The sequence below is a fragment of the Bidens hawaiensis genome, unplaced genomic scaffold (assembly GCF_021521415.1).
Source record: "Bidens hawaiensis isolate Kalapana, Puna unplaced genomic scaffold, B.hawaiensis_p1.1 tig00019115_1, whole genome shotgun sequence".
NCBI classification, from domain to species: Eukaryota; Viridiplantae; Streptophyta; class Magnoliopsida; order Asterales; family Asteraceae; genus Bidens; species Bidens hawaiensis.
The window spans coordinates 154,027-174,592 of NW_027492905.1; the positions used below are offsets into that span (position 1 = coordinate 154,027).

Here is a 20,566-nt window from a genome sequence, read left to right on the forward strand (position 1 = left end):
CTTTCCTTCACCACCAAATGATTCTCTTCTGGGTCTTGATTTCAAAATTATTCAAAATCGCCGTCGTGGGTTATTATTAATAATAGGATCAAATTCATTTGTTAATTAGGGGAATGAATGAATTGTTTGTGAGGGAAGAAAGAAAGTGTACGCTATTATTATTAATAATTAATTGACGTAGAAGAAGAAGAAGAAGAAGAAGAAGAAGAAATTTGAGTGTCGGCTTAAGGCATTCACTCTTCGTGGAAACCCTTGTTCCTTCAAACGACCCCATTATTCACCTTTATGCGCCCTTCACTTTTCTACATCCCTATTTTAGTCCTTTATTAACAGTTTAGTTTATTTTTATTCTATTCTATCAAGCCCCGTGGTGGAGCTGGGGGAAGATTGCTTAACCATGATTCGAAAAGGTTCCGGGTATTGCTGGGTATTTTATCGGTTTTCTACTTCTTTTTTTTGGGTTTTGGCCGGGTAGGGTTTGGGTACCGTTTTTCAGAGGCTTAGCCATAACCTGCTTCGGTTATGGAAGATTGCTTAACCATGAGCATGACATAATGGTCTGTTAACCGTTGGTTATGGGTAGGTTTTGATTAATTGTCAAATGAATTTTTTTTATTGTTCAAGTTGAAAATGATTCAGTTATGCTGTTACAAGCTCAATTATGATATTTTCGAAGGCGTAACATGTTTGTTCCAAACTTGGTTATGGTGTTTGAAGCTACGTTCTAGACAAATGCATCTTAAATTTATATGCTCGAAGCTGGAAATGGAGATTTAAAATTTGGAAATACCCAACATGGTACCCAAACAAGTCAAATTGGCAGAAAAACCCAAAAATATAAGGCCCTTATAAGTCAGATTGGCAAAAGCTTCCCATACAAGTCACATTGTCAACTTCCTTTACAACAAATATAACCTGTGTGTTGTGTTTAGAAACACAAACTTTACGAGTTTAAATCATAATTTAAAACTTGTGTTTTAAGTTTTAACATTCATTAAACCTAAATTCTAATGTTATCTTTCTAACTCTCAGCTGTATATAGTAATATAACCTATGTTTAGTGTTGTATAGTATCATTCTACACACTATTTGCAATCTTATAACCATTTTAACAGTGTTAAGTATGCACGTAGTTTTAGACCAGCGTCGTTATATCAAAGGGTAACTCAATCAGATCGATTCTGATAGCTTTAGACTAAATTAATAACCTGTGTGGTTTGGTTAATGAAAACGCCAATTCTTTGTTACTGTTTGATCAAATGCCGCACGCTTTTAAGTAACCAAACTGGACGTAAATGCTAAAAAAAACAAGGCACTCATGAAAAGCACTTAAAGAGTGTGATTAAGCATGCTGCCCATAAGCTCACTGTAGCATTCTCAAATGATTATTACAATTGGTTAAAAACCTATAAATCTAACACAATGTTTTGAAATGAAGCATTAATGCAGTGGTTACTCTCAAACCAAAAACTCTAAAAGCCTCATTAGGCTAAACACAGCATACCATTCTTCGTCATAATCATCGATAGCAGATAGGCAACGTTCCAAATTTTCTTCTTCCCTCAAACATCAGAGCCACTGCTTATAGAAACAAAGCAAAAAAGGAAAAATAACTTAAATTTTTTAAGTATTAAAAATTACAATGGAATGAAGTTAAAAGTACAACTGTGAGGCATTCTCCCAGTAACTTATGTTTACAAAACCGTAAAAAAAATATAACTAATTTGACAAGATTACCTGCAATCTGCACCAACAGCTTCATAAATTGACTTGAAACCATCCCTTTTTAAGCAATCTGCAAGTTCAGCCTGCAGAATGAAAGATACAGACTCATGAATCATGATTACAGAACATTCTAGAAGTAATAGAAATACACAAGTAAGAAGTAAACTGCTTGAGCCACGTCATACCTTTATCTGAGGTATAAGAGCGGGCCCGCCATACGCAAATGCTGAGTAAAGCTGAACAAGAGTTGCTCCTGCTCTTATCTTTTTATAAGCATCCTCGCCACTACATCAAGTACACATTTAATAAGTATTGCATCCACTAATGTTACAATTATAGCATGTTGTCATTAACAAAAACTTTAGATGAATATGAGAAACACACCTGCTCACACCTCCACAACCAACTAAAGGAATTTTTCCCTTCATAAACAAAACAAACAATATAAAGTTAGTACGAAAAATAAAAACAATAGACTGTCAGGATACGCGCTATAAAATCAAGTCTCAGGTGTACCTTTGTTAGAATATACATATCTTTAAGTATGTCATTTGACAGATTAAAAAGAGGCTTCCCACTCAATCCACCACTTTCCTTTGACACAGGGTTTATTTCTACTACTTCTGGCCTTGAAATTGTTGTATTTGATATTATCTACAACAAAACAATAAATCCTTAGTCACATTGAACCAATGTCAAATACATTTTACAACTATTTTTTCCTAACAAATATATAAGTCTAAGTGAATATTGCTTAATTTGTGCATTCGCATAGAGAATCATACCAAGCCATCCAAGTTAAGGTCAAGAGCAACCTGCATTATCAAAATGAAACAAGTAAGAACCCAATATTTAATAAATAATAATTATAATGCGTAGAAGATATAAATACTGCTGCAATGTCTTCAAGATCTTGCTTTGACAAATCTGGAGCAATTTTGACTAGCAATGGAGCTGGGCCCTCTTCACCCCATTTCATTTCATCGCGAGCTGCTTTAACCTTAATTATAACAAAAAAATGTGATGGATTTACATTTTATAGCCTTCTATCTTTAAATTAGCTGATAATCAGATTAAAATGAGAAGTTTGACCGGATCTCAAACCTTCTTAACAAGATCCTTTAACTGGTTTCTCCCTTGAAGCTGGCGGAGTCCAGGTGTGTTAGGCGATGACACATTAATCACCTATAACATGATTAAACAAATGTCAATGCGAATCAATCACAGTAAATAAAACTATATATAAAGGTAAAAAAAAAGGTAATCTACCAAGTAGTCAGCATACTGTGATAGTGAATGTACACCTTGTACATAATCTGCAGCAGCATCCTCACTGGTTTTATTCTTTCCGATATTAACCCCGAGAATCCCGGGCCCCGCTTTCCCTCCATTTTTGGCTTCATGTTGAGCCTCTAACCTCTTTGCAACAGCAGCTATCCCATCACCATTAAAACCACACCTGTTAATAATGGCACTGCACAAAAACAAAGAACAATAAGTGATTGTAAACACTAATAACAAAAACATTTGACTATTAATTACTTTCTTACCCTTGGTCCCGCAATCTGAACATACGAGGCTTTGGATTACCTTCCTGTGGAAGAGGAGTTACTGACCCAATTTCAACAAAACCAAAACCTAATCCGAGTAAACCGTCAACAGCTTCTGCATTTTTATCAAATCCAGCAGAGAGACCAATTGGATTAGAGAATCTTTTTCCCCAAACTTCAAGCCCGAGAATTTGCTGATCTGGCCTCTTTTCTTTAGGGACCAACCCGCGAGCTGCAGCAGAGATAGCTAGGCGATGAGCAACTTCTGGATCCAGTAATGCAAATAATGGGTTTGCAATCTTTGATGCTGAAAATAACCAGCCACTGCAGAATTGTCCATCAATAAGGGTAACAACTAGCAACCAAAGCTAATGAAACTATGCAAAGCCGGTAACACATGTGCGATTTCATGTTGGTTAGTCATGAACCACATGACAAACTGTGAATTGATGGGGTGTTCATGGTTTGGTTTGGAACCGTGAAAACATCCCAAACCGATCACCACTTTGGTTCTGCGGTCAGTTTTTTTAAACTTACTCAGCCAGTCGATTTATGAATTTTCAAACCGTACAGAACGGTTTGGTTTACGGTTTATACTCGAAAAACCGATCAAAAATAAACCAATCCGTATCAAGCTTGGGCTATGTAGCGTTTTATATTTTAGCCATGCCTTTAATTATTTAAGTTATGCACATGATTGGGCTTTGTTTAACAATACAATACATGAAGTCAGACTAACATTATCGATTCTGTATTTTGATCAAATTCTATGCATCTTTTATTATAAAGGCATAATAATCCTAAACCGCGAAACCAGACATAAGCCAAACTGTTACCAACGGTTTTACTTAAAAAAAAATCATCAAAAACCGAACCTTCAACACACTAAATTAAACATATACAGATTAAGTACCCAAATGTTGCTTCATCCAGAGTGCTGAAATAAGCTCCTCCAACCAGGCCAATAACGCCTCCTGTAAGTAATCTTCCCTACAGTTTTTCAAATAGTATCAACTCTTGATATCTAATAATAAACCTACAACTTTCAAATTCAAATTTGATTAGGCCAAGCCACTCACAAGCTACTCAAGATTGGCTCGGAAAAAAGCTCGAATTGAGCCGAGCTTAAATGTGATAGAGCCTAAAAATAAACTAAACTTGTTTAGTAAATGAGCCCAAGCATCACTTATTGACTCCAAACTCGCTTGTGATTTTAATAACATTTGATATATATTTATTTAATAATTAATTTTATGCATAAAACTTTGAAAAAGGAAGTACATAATACATGCTACATAAAAATAATTATAAATATCAATCAATATATATTAAGTAATAACAAAAGCTACCATTCTGGACGAACGAGGAAGATTAGCTTTATCAGTTGCAGTAGAAGAAGCAGAAGAGCAATAATGTCTGCGACTGGTTATTGTAAGAGCCTTTGATTTCAGCTTCTGTGCCAAACTTCCTTTCATCATTCCAAATCCAATTCTTCTTGGTGACATATTTTCAACTTCACGGTTAACTGATTAATGTGGCTGTTTGACGCTAAGTTGAATATATTATTATTATTCTGTCGGCTGTAAAGTTACGCTGACTTCCCAAGCTTACTAAACAAAGGAAACTTTTCTATCATTTCTTTTCCTTTCCAACTAACCAATTGATTAATTTACGAGTAGTAAAATATTTTTGTGCCACTTTTAGTTTGAAAGGACGAGCACCATACTGCTAGACCATTAGGTCATGGATACGAATAGTAAAATATTGAAATAAGTAGGATCAAGTTTATTTAAACTATATGTAAATTAAAATTGAAAGATATTTCAGTAACTCATGATTGATGCTTTGTAAATGACATTCAAACCAAGTGATGTAACCAACTTCGGGTATAGATTATATGAATTGACACCAATTGTTTATACTGTATTGAAGACTATGAAAGAGTGGTTAAGCATGCTTGATATAATCACCATGAAGTCCTTATAGTAAGCTTGCGTAAGGTGGTCTTCCTAAAACCGTAATTTAACAAAACTATAAGAAATATCGGTAAGTTTTATCTTACTAATTTTCGTCTCTAACGCTCTTGTCAAGGACTCTATATATGGAAAGCATGTAGTGAACGGGGTAGGATTGTTGATGTCTACATTGTGAGTAAGCATTTTGCATTCCTTCGTTTCCTTGGGGTTGAATATGAAGATTGATTGGTGACTATTCTTCAATCATTATGGATTGGATCTTAATATCTATTTACGGCCTTGGCCAGGCCCAACCAGTTCACAAGGTTATCCCCGGAAGGAGGACCATGGTTCACAAGTTGGTTTTGTTTGGTGATGATGTAACATCCGTCTTTCTAGAAAAATAATAATAAAAGAGTTTTATTATTATTATTGTTATTATTTATTTATTTTAAATAAATAATAAGTTGAGTGATTGGCTTACAAATAAAAATATAGACTTAGACTAGTTTTATCAACAACCTAACCCAACCCAACATTTTAATAAAAAACTAATTTCTCTCTCTTCCACATATACAACCCAACCTAACCCAATTTTTCACTTTCATTCCCAACTCAATCCAATTATTTTAATGTTTATATTTATTTAGGTTTTAATTTATTCTATAAAATTTATTATAATTAAAAAAAATGTTTATTTTTTAAATTGTATTATTTTAAATATAAAAAATATTTAAAAACTTGAATTTTTTACAAGTAACAAAACTAATTTTACATATAATAATATTATAAAAAATACATGTTTTTAAAAGTGCTCCGTTTCTAACAAAATTTATATTGAAATGCTCGTAAAAATAAACTAAACAAGACTATGTTTTTAAAATTTTAAAATAAGTTAAATAATGTAGATTAATAAAAAAAATTAAATTACATACAAAAAAAATTGTTTGAAAGAAAAGAATGAAAAAATGAATATTTAAATGAAGTTGGGTCATGGCCTATGTTGATCTCATGACTTGGGTTGTGCACTATAGCTAATTTAATTTATTTTTTTAATATGTAAATAGTATAACAACCTCATAGGAGGTTGTTGATAAAGCTAGTCTTAGGAGTGTGGCTATGGGCTTAAGATCCATGGGCTTTGTCTATAAAAACACCTTAAACCCTACAAACTCCTCATTTAATCTTTTGTCTACAGACACCACAAACACACACACTCCATTCTCCATCTAAAGCCGAATCTAGAAACAAAGAGGAACAATCAAGAACCATCTAGTATTTGTGTATCATGCATTTATAAGAAAGATCAAGATCAAACGCGTGTCAAGATCCAGATCTAAACCGACCTCGAACCAAATCTGAACCGACCTCGAAACGGTATGTCTTAGCTAAAAAGGTTATGTACTTGAGGTCGGATTGCCATAAAAATTGGTAGGATATTAGACCGGGATGTAATAAGTGTTAAAGTTGCAAATTTTATCATAAATGCCAAGTTATGAACAGCATTCAGAAACTTAAGTTGTTAACTGTCACTTATTGCTATTAATGCCAAGTTAGAGGTTTTTGGTCATGGTTGGTTTTCAGCTTCTCGATAGTTTTCCCGACAAATGTTTTTAAAAATGAGAAGTTTGAAAATGGAATCGTTTAGGCCGGGATAACGAGTGAAGGGGACGGGTATACATGTTTTATATCGGCAGCCCATATTTCCAGACATATTGTGGGATTAGCCCCTATACTTAATACACATATTATATAATAGATATAAAATATGTCATGGCATTTATTGAGGGAAACCGGTATGTTTTACAGAATTAGAGCTTGCTTATCACATGCTCTTCGAGATCTTAATACCACCACCTGTATGGAGATTAGAACTTTAGAAAACCAATTCCGTACATATTTTCCTCACTAAATAAATTCCTTACCCGACATTATCCCCTAGGAGCCCGTTTGGACCATATTCCTTTTTCGTTTGTTAAACTGAACATTACACACCATTTCAGCCTTGGCCTTTATTTTATTTTTACCCGTGTGATGAAATCCAGTTCGTTATCGAGTTGTATATATATCGAGTTGTACTTAGTCAGACGAGTTGTAAAATTGTTAAGTTCTGAGTTGTAATTATCAGTCATTTCAGTTAGTATTGATGAAAAAAAAAAGTAAAAAAAAAATTGAAAAATCAGCAAAAAAACAAAAAGAAGTTATTAGTTTGGTATTTCAGTTATTATTAGCAGTCGAGTATGTAAATAGCAGTCGATTGTGTATTTAGTTGTTTGTATTCGTGAGTCTGTATATTGGTTTGTTTAACTGGGTTTCATCCACCTGAGTCACTAAATAAGCCTAATCCGCACCCAAACCTAAGCCTCAGCAAAACCCTAGTCTGAGTCTTTATGCAACCGGTGGTTAATGGGTGGAGATAAGACTGACCTACAAGCATATTAAGTTGTAACTCATATTAGGTATATTGAGGGCAGAGACATATACTGGCACATCTTTTGTCAGTCCAGATATTGAACCGAGTGGAGTGTTGATAGTGTGAGGGGTATGAACATGTATGCCCTAAACGGAAACAAAGTACACTTGTCTGGGCGATTCTATAGTTTTATGGTGGCATTAACTTTATTTGTGGGTTGTCAATCTAGAAAGTGTCAGTCTGGGAAACTGGGTATGACCTTAAACCTTGCTAGTATTAATGGTGATAATTGGTTGACCTATGATGGCGGTTAATGTTTACTTTAGAGTTTGCTTGAGGGCAAGCAAAAGATAAGTGTGGGGATGTGATGTTCGGTTTATTTGTACATATTTATTTGGGTTAACGTATTTGTTTTACTCGTTTATTCTAGGAACTTTGGTACTTCATACATGTTTATTGTGTTTCAGGTCACAGGTACTTAACGCGCTTAATTTGGACATGTATGAGCATGGAATGAAGACCCGGGATGTCCAGCACGCTTACCGAGGCAGTTAAACGAAGTTGCTGAGAAAAGAGGCCCATCGCGTAGCGCGATGGGTGTTGAAGGTGGGGCATCGCGCTACGCGATGCCCTGTAAGTTCTTGGTTTGACTTTGGTCCATCACGTAGCGCGATGGACCAGGAGAGGAGGCCATCGCGCTACGCGATGGTCCCCAGAATCGTGAAAGTTAGGGTTTGTTTTATATTACGTTCTTGACGACCCTAGACGCCATTCTTGACCTTCCAGGCGATTTCCAGAGCAGAAGAGCAAGTCCCAATCATCTCTAAGTGTCCTACATGGCCTACCAGATCATAACCGAGGCCCGAGAGATGCCGATGCGCGGCTAGTTTCTTAAAGTCATACAATGATATAGAGTATTGTATCTTTCAGTTTTTCTCATGTATTTAGAATGAATTGATTGTAATGATCTTTGATTAATCTATGAGTATTGATGTTTAGTATTGTTGTGCATTCAGTCGGTTTAGGTTTTTGTCGATCAGAACGATTAGTTTGCCGGTTGCTATAATAATTGCTCGTAGGGTTGTTTTGACTAGTTGAATGTGATGAAGCATACGCTTTCCCTTAGTTGAGTCACACTGGCAGGGACTGTTTGATAACCAGTGCCGTGTGTTAGTAAGCGTTGATGCCTAAGGTTTGTCTAGTTAGTCAATCGGTGTTAATCAGTGATTGTTAATTTGTTAAGTTGCATGAGTTTGCTGTTAAGTTAATTACTTGGATTCCCGGGTGTGATTTGTCTTTTTTAATTGATTGAACACGTGATTACTTGCTTGCTTGTTACAACATATAAACCATTTGCTAGTATGATCAGCACTTTAATTGAATTACTTCATAAGTTTAGAAATTGATTTCACTTCACACTGACCACATACTCCTGGTGGATACGATACCTAACTTACCCTAGCTGCTTAGGTTAATTAGGTTTTTGCATGACTCAAACGACGGTCATCACCCGGCCATAGGGCCTAGTTGTATGATCAATAGTTGGTACCAATTATGTCAATTTATTAAAGTTTGCAGCGGAAAATGTTAAGTAAAATATTTTATTTTCATAACATAGTGAATTAAATACCCTTTTTCGTTTTACAAAATTACTTGTTTAAAAATAAGTTTCACATATGCTTCATTACAAAATTAGCTGAGCCACCAACTGTATTCTATGCCTAGTGATCTTCTATCTCCACCGGCATATCCACCTCTATACTTTGCTCCTGATTACCTGAAAACACTTTTAAAAACACGTCAATTATATGCTGGTGAACACACTGACTCGATAAAAGGTTTTCACAATTCGTTATGACACAACACCAATAGCGTTCAACGACTCAGTGGGTCTGAATCCCATCTCATCGAAACTAACCATACGCACAAACCACTTAATTGGACTTCACTCACCCTAGAGACAGTCACTTGCCTCATGGTCAGTATGTCTATAGTGTGTGATCACTACATATCATATATGTAAGGATCCAGACACATGTGTATTTTAGCCTGAGTGTTTAGTACTACATTGTATTAAAATGTTTTAGAGGATTTGAACCAACTCTTATGTAAATACTTTTCTAACTCTTTACATATTGATAACCCTCCATAATCTAAAAGAGTAAATATCTTTAAAAAAATAGTACATATTCATAACATTAGACGTATTCACGTCATAGAGAAACTTTTAAACATAATCATACTATAAAAAGGTTAGACTTATTCACCTTTTGACTGTTACCTTGGACCTATAGTACAATAATAATATTTTATAAATAACTAAATCTATAATCTAGCATTAGACCTTTAGTCTATTTGCATAACCTCTACCTTGATATTCATTTGTTTTATAAAACATATGTTTAACATTTATATGTTTCTTTTTCATGAAGAAACGTGCATATCAAATTTCTTCTTTTATAAGAAATATCTTTATATAAAATAAAGAATAATATTCCATCTATAACTTTGTCTTATGAAAACTCTATTTTACTTATTTATTTAATCAAGGTATAGACCATACCCCCGACTAGGGTCTAAGCTATATATAATTAAATAATCCGGAAGAACTCCTATCTTGTATGGCTTGTCTATACGAAATGCTTAAGCTTGATGTGGGCAGCACTTCTACTTATCGTCGGGAAATTAAAAGAATAAACCGACAAGGGATTCCACTACTTGCATGCACTTCGAGACAACGAACACGTCACAGGCACGTATTTCAAGGTAAAGTGAGTGTGTGGGTGGATGAAATGTGCTCCTTCGTGTAGCGCGAAGAACTTTATTTTAGTCGTTTGCGTAGCGCGAAGGACAAACTAACCGCCTCTGATTATTTAATTCCTTCGCGTATCGCGAAGTTAATTCGATAGTCGTTCGCGTCGCGCGAAGGACAAAGATAGGTCCAGTGTGTCATCTCCTAGACCTGCTACATGTCGCCACGTGGTGACACGTGTTAGCACCTGATAAGGTTACTTCGTGGCTACTTCGCGTATTGCGAAATTTTCTTACCTATTTCTTTTGCGTCGCGCGAAGGAATTTAAATCTAAAAATTTTCATTTTTAATCCCTGGTAGCTCATCACGTCTTGATCTTTCTTCCACAGTTCAAAAATACTAATGTGGCTTTCAAGCGGCTTGCGAAGTGCAAATTGCGCCATCAAAGCGCCCATCGCCCGAGCCGTGCCCGTGCGCTTCGAGTGCTTCGCACCCTCTAATAGAACTAGTGAGAGTGGTTAGCCACATAAGAATATTACTATAGAAACTTCCTTCCTTATAAATAGCTTCCATTTTTTTTACTTCCTTCCATGTGTGATGAAGTTTCCTTATTTCCTTAACTTATGATACTTTAATTTTATTTCTCCATTACTTATTTCATGAAAACTTTTGGCCCTTTATCTTCATAAATTTGTCAAATTTAGACCTAAACTTTGGGGATGCTACATCGGCTTTACATGAAATTTATTACGGCACTAGATCAGGATGAAACGCTCAGTAAATTCTCAAGCTTTACGCTAAACAAGTTTAGGACAAATGCGAATGCAAAATGGGAATACTAAGTTGTAAATGGGAATACTATTTACGATGGGAATACGAAGTTGCAAATGGGAATACTATTTGCAAATGGAAATAATAGTTTGCAAATAGGAATACTAATTTGCAAATGGGAATACTAGTTTGTAAATAGGAATGCTAATTTGCAAATGGGAATTCTAATACTAGTTTGCAAATGGGAATACTAATTTGCAAATGGGAATAGTAGTTTGTAAATAGGAATGCTAATTTGCAAATGGGAATTCTAATACTAATTTGCAAATGGGAATACACTTTGCAAATGAAGTTTGGAAATACCCAGTGCTAGATATTTAAACATCATAGATAGCTCAGTTGAAGTTAGTAAATGTTAATAAGATTAATTAAGTTAATGGGGTTTTGAACCAGTTAGCTTAGCTAAATTAATTATTAAGTATCATTAAATGGTAGAATCATTAATTAACAACTAGTTGTTTAACAATTAGATGTGCACAGTTGATGAAGATAATTAATATAAATTCAGAACACATCGGGATACTGGTGAGTTCTAGCTCCCATTTTTACTCTTAATGATTGGGGCTGTATGCATACTCAATAAAAAAGATAAAAGATGAATGTGACATGTTTATTAGGAGAAAGGAAATGGGTAACATAATAAACACACTTAACGCTTTTATGTGAAGTATATGAAGAATGTGAGCAAGTCATAACGTGTGCATCGGGGGGGGGGGGGGTCGTTATACCTTATACCTGTCCACATGATGATGATGCTTGTAGGCTGTATGTGAGTGCTTATACGATAGACATGTGTTCCTTCCATGGATAGATAGTTGATGCGTTATTGCTTCGGTAATAATAATGTATGTTTCTTATATGGTTATGTGATAAGTTTTTCTTTAATGGTTATGCGTTTACTATTCTTTCTATAGATACGAGGTGACGTTACGTAATTAGACACTAAGGTTTCTTTTATGGATATGAATATAGAGTTCCTTTGGTGGATATGAGTAGACGTTCTTTTTATGGATATGAATATAGATGCTCCTTTTATGGATATGAGTAGATGTTCCTTTTATGGATAAGAATAGATAGCTCGGTTATGAGCAAGAACAAATGGTTCGGTTATGAACAAGAATAGTTATGGATCGATTGATAGGCCAACATAGAAACAAGTAAATAATGAATGAGTATAAGTTATGTATGAATGTTCAAAATATGTGATTTATTTATAAATCGTATTTTAGGAAAACACAAAAACGTTAAAACTCATATAGTGCATAACTTATTTTTAGTATACATGCAGGTATGATGAAAGGAGTCGATGTCTTTCTGTCCCATTTGAAAGAAAGGCTGAAAGCAAAAGGTTGATGGCTTGGCAAGCTTGAGGTGCGTATAAGGTTATCCATATTGGAGATTAGATTAAAAAAAGAAGTTATTATGTAAAAGTTTTAGTTTCCGCTGCAAATTGGATGAGCTTTCGCTTTATCAGACTAAGTTTATGAATAAATTCAACGCTAAAGTAGGGATGCCGGGTTGGGGCCTTATTGAGATCATAGACTAGGTCTTTTGTTTACAGCATTTTTTAAAATTTATAATATCATAACGTTTAGCATCAAAAGAATTTTAAACTATAATAAATGTTGATGACTACCCAATCTAACAGCATCAGGTGTTTATCCAAGATGATACGGGTTCGAGTCTTGTAAAATAGGCATTAAATGATTTTAAAAAGTAATATATAGGGATTGTATATTTGTTGAAAAAAACTTAAAAATATAAATATTTTAAGAAATAAAACGGTTTGTTACACTTCGTTTACTTGATTGCGGCGAAACAAAATAAGTACAAATGAGATATGCAATTCACACTAAGCCACACAAGTTATAAGTATATTAAAAGAATGTGTATAACAATAAACCCCACTTATGGCAATGAACTATGGTAAGAAAAAGGCTTGCTGTTTCATGTGGTCCATGTTCGATTTCTACCCCCGGCATTTAGTTTCAGCGAAACCTGAGTGGTGATGAGAGACTAGACGAGAATGTGGCATTCATTAGTTGGATCTTGAACTGGGCACTGTCGTGCTTCAGGCGAGTGTTCACGAGCGTTGCCCTTATGTGAGAGTTTTCCCGGATTGAAAGGTGAATATATCCCAATATAATGAGTTTAACCAATAGTTTATTTAAAGGATTAGTTGGCCGTTTCAAAAAATAAATAAATAAATCCTACTCATAGGTACTTAATGGTTTACCTGCTTCTACACTTTTGTCTCTATCTAAGTTTTTATTTGTCATTATTATTTTTTTATATTAGTAACTTACTAATACAATATTTTACTAGATGTGGTTATTGTCGTATTGTTTTCGCTTTTAGATAGCACACCAATAATGAAAGTTAGTATGCTCCAGAAATGACAAATGTTTAAGAGAGATGACGCTTCAGAAGTGGAGGAAATCAGTTCTTCGTGGAGAGAGTTCAGTTGTTTCAATTGGGGTTTAAAAGACTCGTTGAAACTGACCGATCGACTCAACCGAGCCAAATTTGATGGTTCAATTGGGTTAAAGTAATAGGGTTCGTTTTATATTTGAAAAACCGAGTTTCATGGTTTGATTACAATTTGGAATCAGCCAGTCACTGAAAAAGGGAAATTGGATTTTAATAATCCCAACTAACTATTGTTAGCCAATAATAATCCCAACTTAATTTATTCCCATTGGTGGTCCCAAATTTTAAAAAATTAGCTCTCAATGGTCCCCGGTTAAAAAAACTTAACGGCGTTAAGTTTTTCCCTAATTTCAAACTTATATTATGGGCTTTTGATCGGAATCGGAAAGAGGATGCATGTCGATTAATGTAAACTTTAGCTCGAAAAGACGCTCCACACGGCTTGATTAATGCTTCAAAACGGATGTTTGAACTTCAAATTAACAAAAATTAAGTTGTTTGAAGCACCATTTCGAGCTAAATTTTACATGAATCAACTCGTATCATCTTTTCGATCAAAAGCCCTAAAAATCAGTTTGAAATTCGGAAGAACTTAACGCTATTAAGTCTTTTTTAACCAGGGACCATTGAGAGCCAATATTTTTAAATTTGGAACCACCAATAGTAATAAACTAAGTTGGAATTATTATCTGCCAACAACATTTATTTGGGATTATTAACATTCAATTTGCCTTGAAAAAATAAAATATATATTTTTAATCTATTTAACAAGAAATAATAAAAAATAATAGTTTTTTTCATCTACAAGCATATAATAGTTATAGCTATTTACCCATGTATTGTGCGACGAATTCATTCAATAAAACCCAGTCATTACGGTGGTGAGTTAACACGAATTCGGTCGGTATTGGCTACTTTTGTTACGCACCGGAACTAAACCAAAAAAAAAAAAAGCATTAGCATGTTTATTTGATCAATAAGCACTGACGTCGGTAAAACCCAAGTGTTGAAACTCAAGTGTTGGCAAAACCTTGGCGTTGATAAAACCTGCATGCTACGACAGCGAATCTATGTGAATTCGGTTAGTATCAGTTACGTTAGTTACGGTATCGGAACTAAAACAAAAAAATTCAAAAAGAATTAGGTGGACCAGCAGGGTGGCATAAGTCCGTAGAAGCCGGGTGTTGATAAAACCCGAGTGTTGCCAGTCCCGAACGTTAAGACGATGACTCTATCCAAATTCGGTCGGTTTATGATACGTTCATTAAAAGCATATTGTTTATTTAGATTTCTTTTACAATTATCATTATCATTCTATAAATGGCCGGCCATTACCCGTCCCCTTTGTGGATGCAAAGCTCTAATGTTGATGTTAACACTTGCCTAAGAATGTAACTCATAAATAAAAACGTAGGATGCCACTAAGACTGGCCTAGGAAAGCTGCGCAATTGACCCTTTTAAGTTCCAGCCACGTTCTTTTTAGTTTTTAGTCAAACTCTTTTATTTATAGAATTTATTCATTATTATGTAGGATTAAATGCAAACCCAAAGAAGGGGATTTTTAAAATGTCAAATATCTTAAATTGTCACAGAACTTTGTAGCTGTTTTTATTTATAAAGTTTTAATCACTTTATAAATGCTAAAAGTTAGACAACTTATCGGCTTTCTTTGCACTTGAACCTGGCTAAAAAAGTTTTAATATCACTTTATTAATACAAAATTAAATGTAACTCTTTTATTAATGTTGGAAAATAGGTCGGTGAAGAGATACGCTCCCAGACCCCTCATGCGAGCTCAAGTAAACCCCTAAATGGTCTTGGATCGCATCCGCGGGCCTGACCCTACAGCCTTATAAGTTATATAAAGAGCCTGCAGGCGCCACCCCGGGTGAAAGGCCAGCCACGCGCGAAGGAGACAAACGGTACACAATGGTAGGCCGGAAAGCTAATCAGAGTCCAAGATTCCCCAATGGTGAAAGCCATGTTAGCAAGGAATCACGATTGCACGATTGACCAATAGTGAGATGCTAGCACTGTACCTCCGCCAACGGCTACACACACCAGCCAACTGTCATATGCTCAAAGCCAGTCAGAGACTTCATATCCCCCCACCCCCAAATGAGAACAAAAGGTTGCTCTGGATAGTATAGTGACAACTCAGCTAATCATCTCTCTGCCTCTCCGGCTATAATGACCGCATTTGGACCAACGTTTAAACGTTATGCAATTAGAATACTGATTCGCACACCGGAGGGTGGTTAGTGAAGATTCACCATCCCTCCTTCTCATAAAAAGATTCACGGTGCTCTGTTTTACAGGTGGCTACCCAATTGAGACTTAGGCTTTAATATTAGGATTAATATGTGTTTCTTCAGTCGGTTTTCTTTGCACTTGAACATGGATAAAGTAGTTTTAATGTCACTTTCTAAAGACCGAAGTTAAATGTAACTTTTTATTAATAGTGGCCAATGCATCGTTTAAACTATGACAATTACCAACTTAGAAGAAAAAAAGCCCTTCAATTATAATAACTCTCTTATTACTCAACCAACTGAACAATGATAATAAAAGCTTATGCATATTTCTTTAACATCTAATATTATTTTTCTAACTATTTAATTCTAGTATAATATACTTTTTATATTTATTTATTTAGTTATTAAATTATGTTGCATCTCATCCGTTTATTAATCGGTCTGTTATTTAAAATAATGATCTTAGTATATGTGGGATGGATTATGATTATTCTTGTGCTTTGTCTTGTCTTCGTGATATGATTCCAAGCGTCGATTTTAGCAGCTCACTAACAAAGAGACCGCCCCCTCTAAAGCCCAGCATGCATTGACGAGCGCTCTTTTTAGTAAAATTGTTCACGACATGGAGCCACACTTTGACACGACAAGCAGACAAAAAGCCATTTTGAGTGTCTACGAGCACCACATGCTCAAAATTTTCTTCTTGCTATCCCTATAAATGGGTTAGACCAGCATATGTCTCCAGTGGAGTATCGTACTATCCTTAAATATCGTCTCATGATTCCTCTATTCCCGGTTGATGAGATATGTCCTATTTGTCGTAAGGTGTGTTTAGACTCATATAGGGAGCATGCGGTGCATTGTAAAGAGCTCCCGAGGTTCAAGTATCTACACAATCTGGTTAGGGATGTGATCTTTGATATACTCAGGCGGACCGGAATTTCTGTTAAGAAAGAAGCACCTGTGAATTTTCTAACTGACCCGTTAGAGGGAATATCATTTCTTCGACCGGCTGACATTTTGGTGTTTGGATGGATATGAGGAAAATATGTGTGTGTGGATTTAACAGGGGTCTCCCCTTTGGTGGGCTTAGGGAGTAGTGGTTTCACAGTCGGTCAAGCTCCATTAAAAGCTGCTTCAGGCAAGGTGACAAAACATGAGAAGGCATGTCTTGACAACCAACATGTATTTATTCCTTTTGCTTTTGATATTTTTGGTTTCCTCGCGCCTGAAGCTGTGGAGTTACCTACCCGTGTTCAGCAGGTCATGCATAGTAATGTTATGACTCCAAGATTAGCAAATGCAGCTTTTAAAAAATTGGGTTTTGCAATTCAAAAAGGGGGTAGCGGCGCAGCTTGTTGCCCGCTTGCCTTCTTTTTCAATGTAATCTAACCATTGAAATTTTTTTTTCTAAAACAATGGATACATTCAACAAATTTTATAGATTATATTTTAAACAAACCATACAACCAGCTTTTGAAGAAAATGAAAAGGAGTGTTTGATTTATAGAAATGATATGTAGAATGAAAGATAGCTATTCATATTAAAAAAAACGTGTAAATGTTCGTTAGAATTTTGCACATTAAATAAAAAGACCTAAATACCTCAAATTTAATGGAGAAAATTGGATGAGGTTAATAAAAGGAATGAAAATGACAAATTTAAGAAACCATAGAAATAGTCAAGCAAGAAAAAAGAATTTTGAAAGAAAATAAACCAAATCGCATTAATGAAAATGGACATTTACTTTTACAAAAACGATGATAATGCATTACCTATGATAATATATCATCCTCAAATTTTTATTGTATTTTAACCCAATTTGTACTATTTTATTATAAGCCATTGAGGACACTACATATAATAACTAATAAATTATGGTCTAAAAAACAGGTTTCCTAGGCACCTCTCACCCAACGAACAACTAACTAAAGTATAACCTTAATCACAAGATAACAAAAGCATATCTTGTTACTCTTGCAATCGTCAAACCCAACTTGAAAAGAGGAAAAACAAACTATAAGAAAACGAAACTAGACCCATTCAAATTCAGCCAAAGTTTTGACGATTGCCCATTCCAAATATTCCATTCTTTTTGTTATGAAAATATTGAAAGCTAAAACAGCTTGAATGAGAAGTTATCACTCTCATATATACCTAGTAACACACGGCCGGCTTTGTAAATTGTAATAAAATAAAATGAATTAAGATATTTTTATTTCCTTATACTTGTCAAAAAAAATATGTTAATTAGGTGTGTCTCTATGAGTAAATTCAGTTGATCGATTAAACTTGGCAGTTTGAAGTTATATTATTTATTTAAAGATTTTGAAACATTTGTACAAAAGCACTAATTCCTTAAGTACGCACGTACCTATGTTATTGTTATCATTATTAACAAAGATTTATTAACTAAAAATGTTGTTGGTTAGACAAAGCTAACCAAACAATCAAATAAGATAAGTACATGAAAAGTAGATGGTTAAGTTTGAAATCATTCGGTCCAAATTATGGTCGGTTTTTTTTTTTGTTACAATTCAAAGAAACGAAAAATGTATAGAATCGAATACTATCCAAGTATTTAAATTGCTGGCTTTGAAAATCGCTTTGTTTTCGCATTCCAAATGACCCACCAAATAGCAAAGAGAACTCCTTTTGCAAGTAGTTTCTTCTTCTTTGTTAAATGATTTTGATTCATATAGGTATATATGTTTTTTGGTTCCATTGTGTTTGGCCCGACAAATGAAGCCAAGCGAGAATCGATTTTCAAACCGCATAAGCTATTCCACAAAAGGTAAAAAAATGACGAGTTGTTTTGATATCTTTTGCACAAAACATAAATAAAATAAACAAAACGCCTGACCCTTTATTTAAGAGGTTAGCTCTACTCCGTATTCTGTTAAGAAAAAGTCATCAATGTAAATTACATATATATTATGGTGTTTACTTGAAATTATTAAGAAAAAATAAAATAAATAATTAAAATAAAAAAAAACCCATAAACAATATTAAAAAGGAAAAATGACTACAATGACTCATTTTACCAAGCAAATTCTAGAACTGATTTACCTTTCCAGTTCACTTCCTCTCCTAATATGAGATCAGAATTGAAGATTGCTGTTAGTCTGATTTCTTGAATATTCCCTTCAAACTAAAAATACTTAAAATGACCACATTCTAAAATGGAGGATCCATCAAATTAGAACCGACGCCCCACGGATCCATCTGACACCCTTCCGTATTTTAACCAACAACATCTAGACACGTATGCATTTAAACGGTCGGGCCCAGCCGTTTTTTTTAAAAACCGATCGTTTAGTTATGGCGTCAACCGTTTATTAAATAGTCGGTCCAACGGATTAAAAATCTTTTAAACGGTCGGTCTGAATTAAAACGGTTAGCCAACGGATCTATTCCGTCAGGCATTCATATCCACTCTGTCGACCAACATATTTATTCCGGCGCCTTTCATATCTATTCCACCGGCCGGCCTTCATATCTATTTATTCGTGGTCTTCATATCTTTATGTTTAAATTTATTAAATAACTAATAATAAAAATAAAGAATACAAATATTCGAAACATTATTTTATTTTTAGTGAAAATTTTAAGGACTAAGGGTAACAACCCATACGTTCGGTAGATCGTAAAATTAAAACAAGGTGCATACCTTTCAAAAAGTGAGTAACACTATTTTAATTTTACGATCTTCAAATGAAGAAACGCGGGTCCTATCCGAGAATGGTTAACTCTATGAGAAGGATTTGGGCTAAAAAACACCTGTTTATTGGGTCTTTTCCTGACCCTACCTCTATAGTAACATTCTGGAATGGTTAAAATACAAAGGAACACAAAACTGAGAAGTATGATAAAGATTGTGGCTATATAAAAAACCCCTCAACAAAAAATTCAAAAAAAAAAACAATAAAAAAAAAATCATAACTCAAGATAAAAATAAAAAAAAATTTAAAACTCAAATGTTTCATCTGCCATTCTCGTTTCATAAAAAAAGCGACGGAAAGACACAATACCGAGATCAAAGACACAATAACGAAAATGAACAAAAGACACAATTATAACTAAAAAAGACACAATAGATTGCAAAATATAACATAGTGTTAAGTAATATAACACAATACTAAGAAAAGAAGACACAGTGTCAAGGAAAAAAGACAAAACCAATGATAAAAATAAACACAACACACAATGATCTTTTTACCTCACATTGTTTTTTTTTGACGAGGAAGACGGTGAAAACATTTTTTGTGTGTTTACTTTTTTCGTTTTTTATTAAATTTTGAGTTATAATTTTTTTTATTATTATTATTTTAATTTTTTATGGGTTTTTTTGCAGCTATAAACCATTCTCATTCTTTTCATTTTTATTTCCTTTGTAGAGTAACTTGACCCCGTAACATTTAAGATATTATGGTACGGAAATAGTGGAAGCAAGATTAAAAAAATAAGTTTTATGTCGAGGGGCACATATGCTTACAAAATTATTTTCATGTTGAGCATGTAATCTTCAATAGATTATTATAGAAAACAAGTTGAAACAAGTTTCAAAAATAAGAACTTTGATGGAGTGGAACATGTGCTTACATGATAGTTAAGGTTAATATTTATGAATCTGATGTAAAACAATAATGAAAT

The 20,566-nt window shown here is 34.3% G+C and overlaps 1 protein-coding gene across 1 annotated transcript; it reads right to left on the minus strand.

The window, feature by feature from the left end:
* Positions 1 to 1,733: 1,733 nt before the first annotated feature.
* Positions 1,734 to 4,750, minus strand: LOC143557768 (dihydroorotate dehydrogenase (quinone), mitochondrial-like). Its single transcript, XM_077046762.1, has 11 exons — positions 4,625 to 4,750; positions 4,189 to 4,265; positions 3,276 to 3,599; positions 2,995 to 3,199; positions 2,830 to 2,910; positions 2,618 to 2,725; positions 2,511 to 2,540; positions 2,242 to 2,379; positions 2,110 to 2,147; positions 1,911 to 2,010; positions 1,734 to 1,808 (listed from the first exon to the last, which is right to left on the minus strand). Exons 1-11 carry the CDS (start codon positions 4,748 to 4,750, stop codon positions 1,734 to 1,736), a joined length of 1,302 nt encoding a protein of 433 aa, XP_076902877.1.
* Positions 4,751 to 20,566: the final 15,816 nt, after the last annotated feature.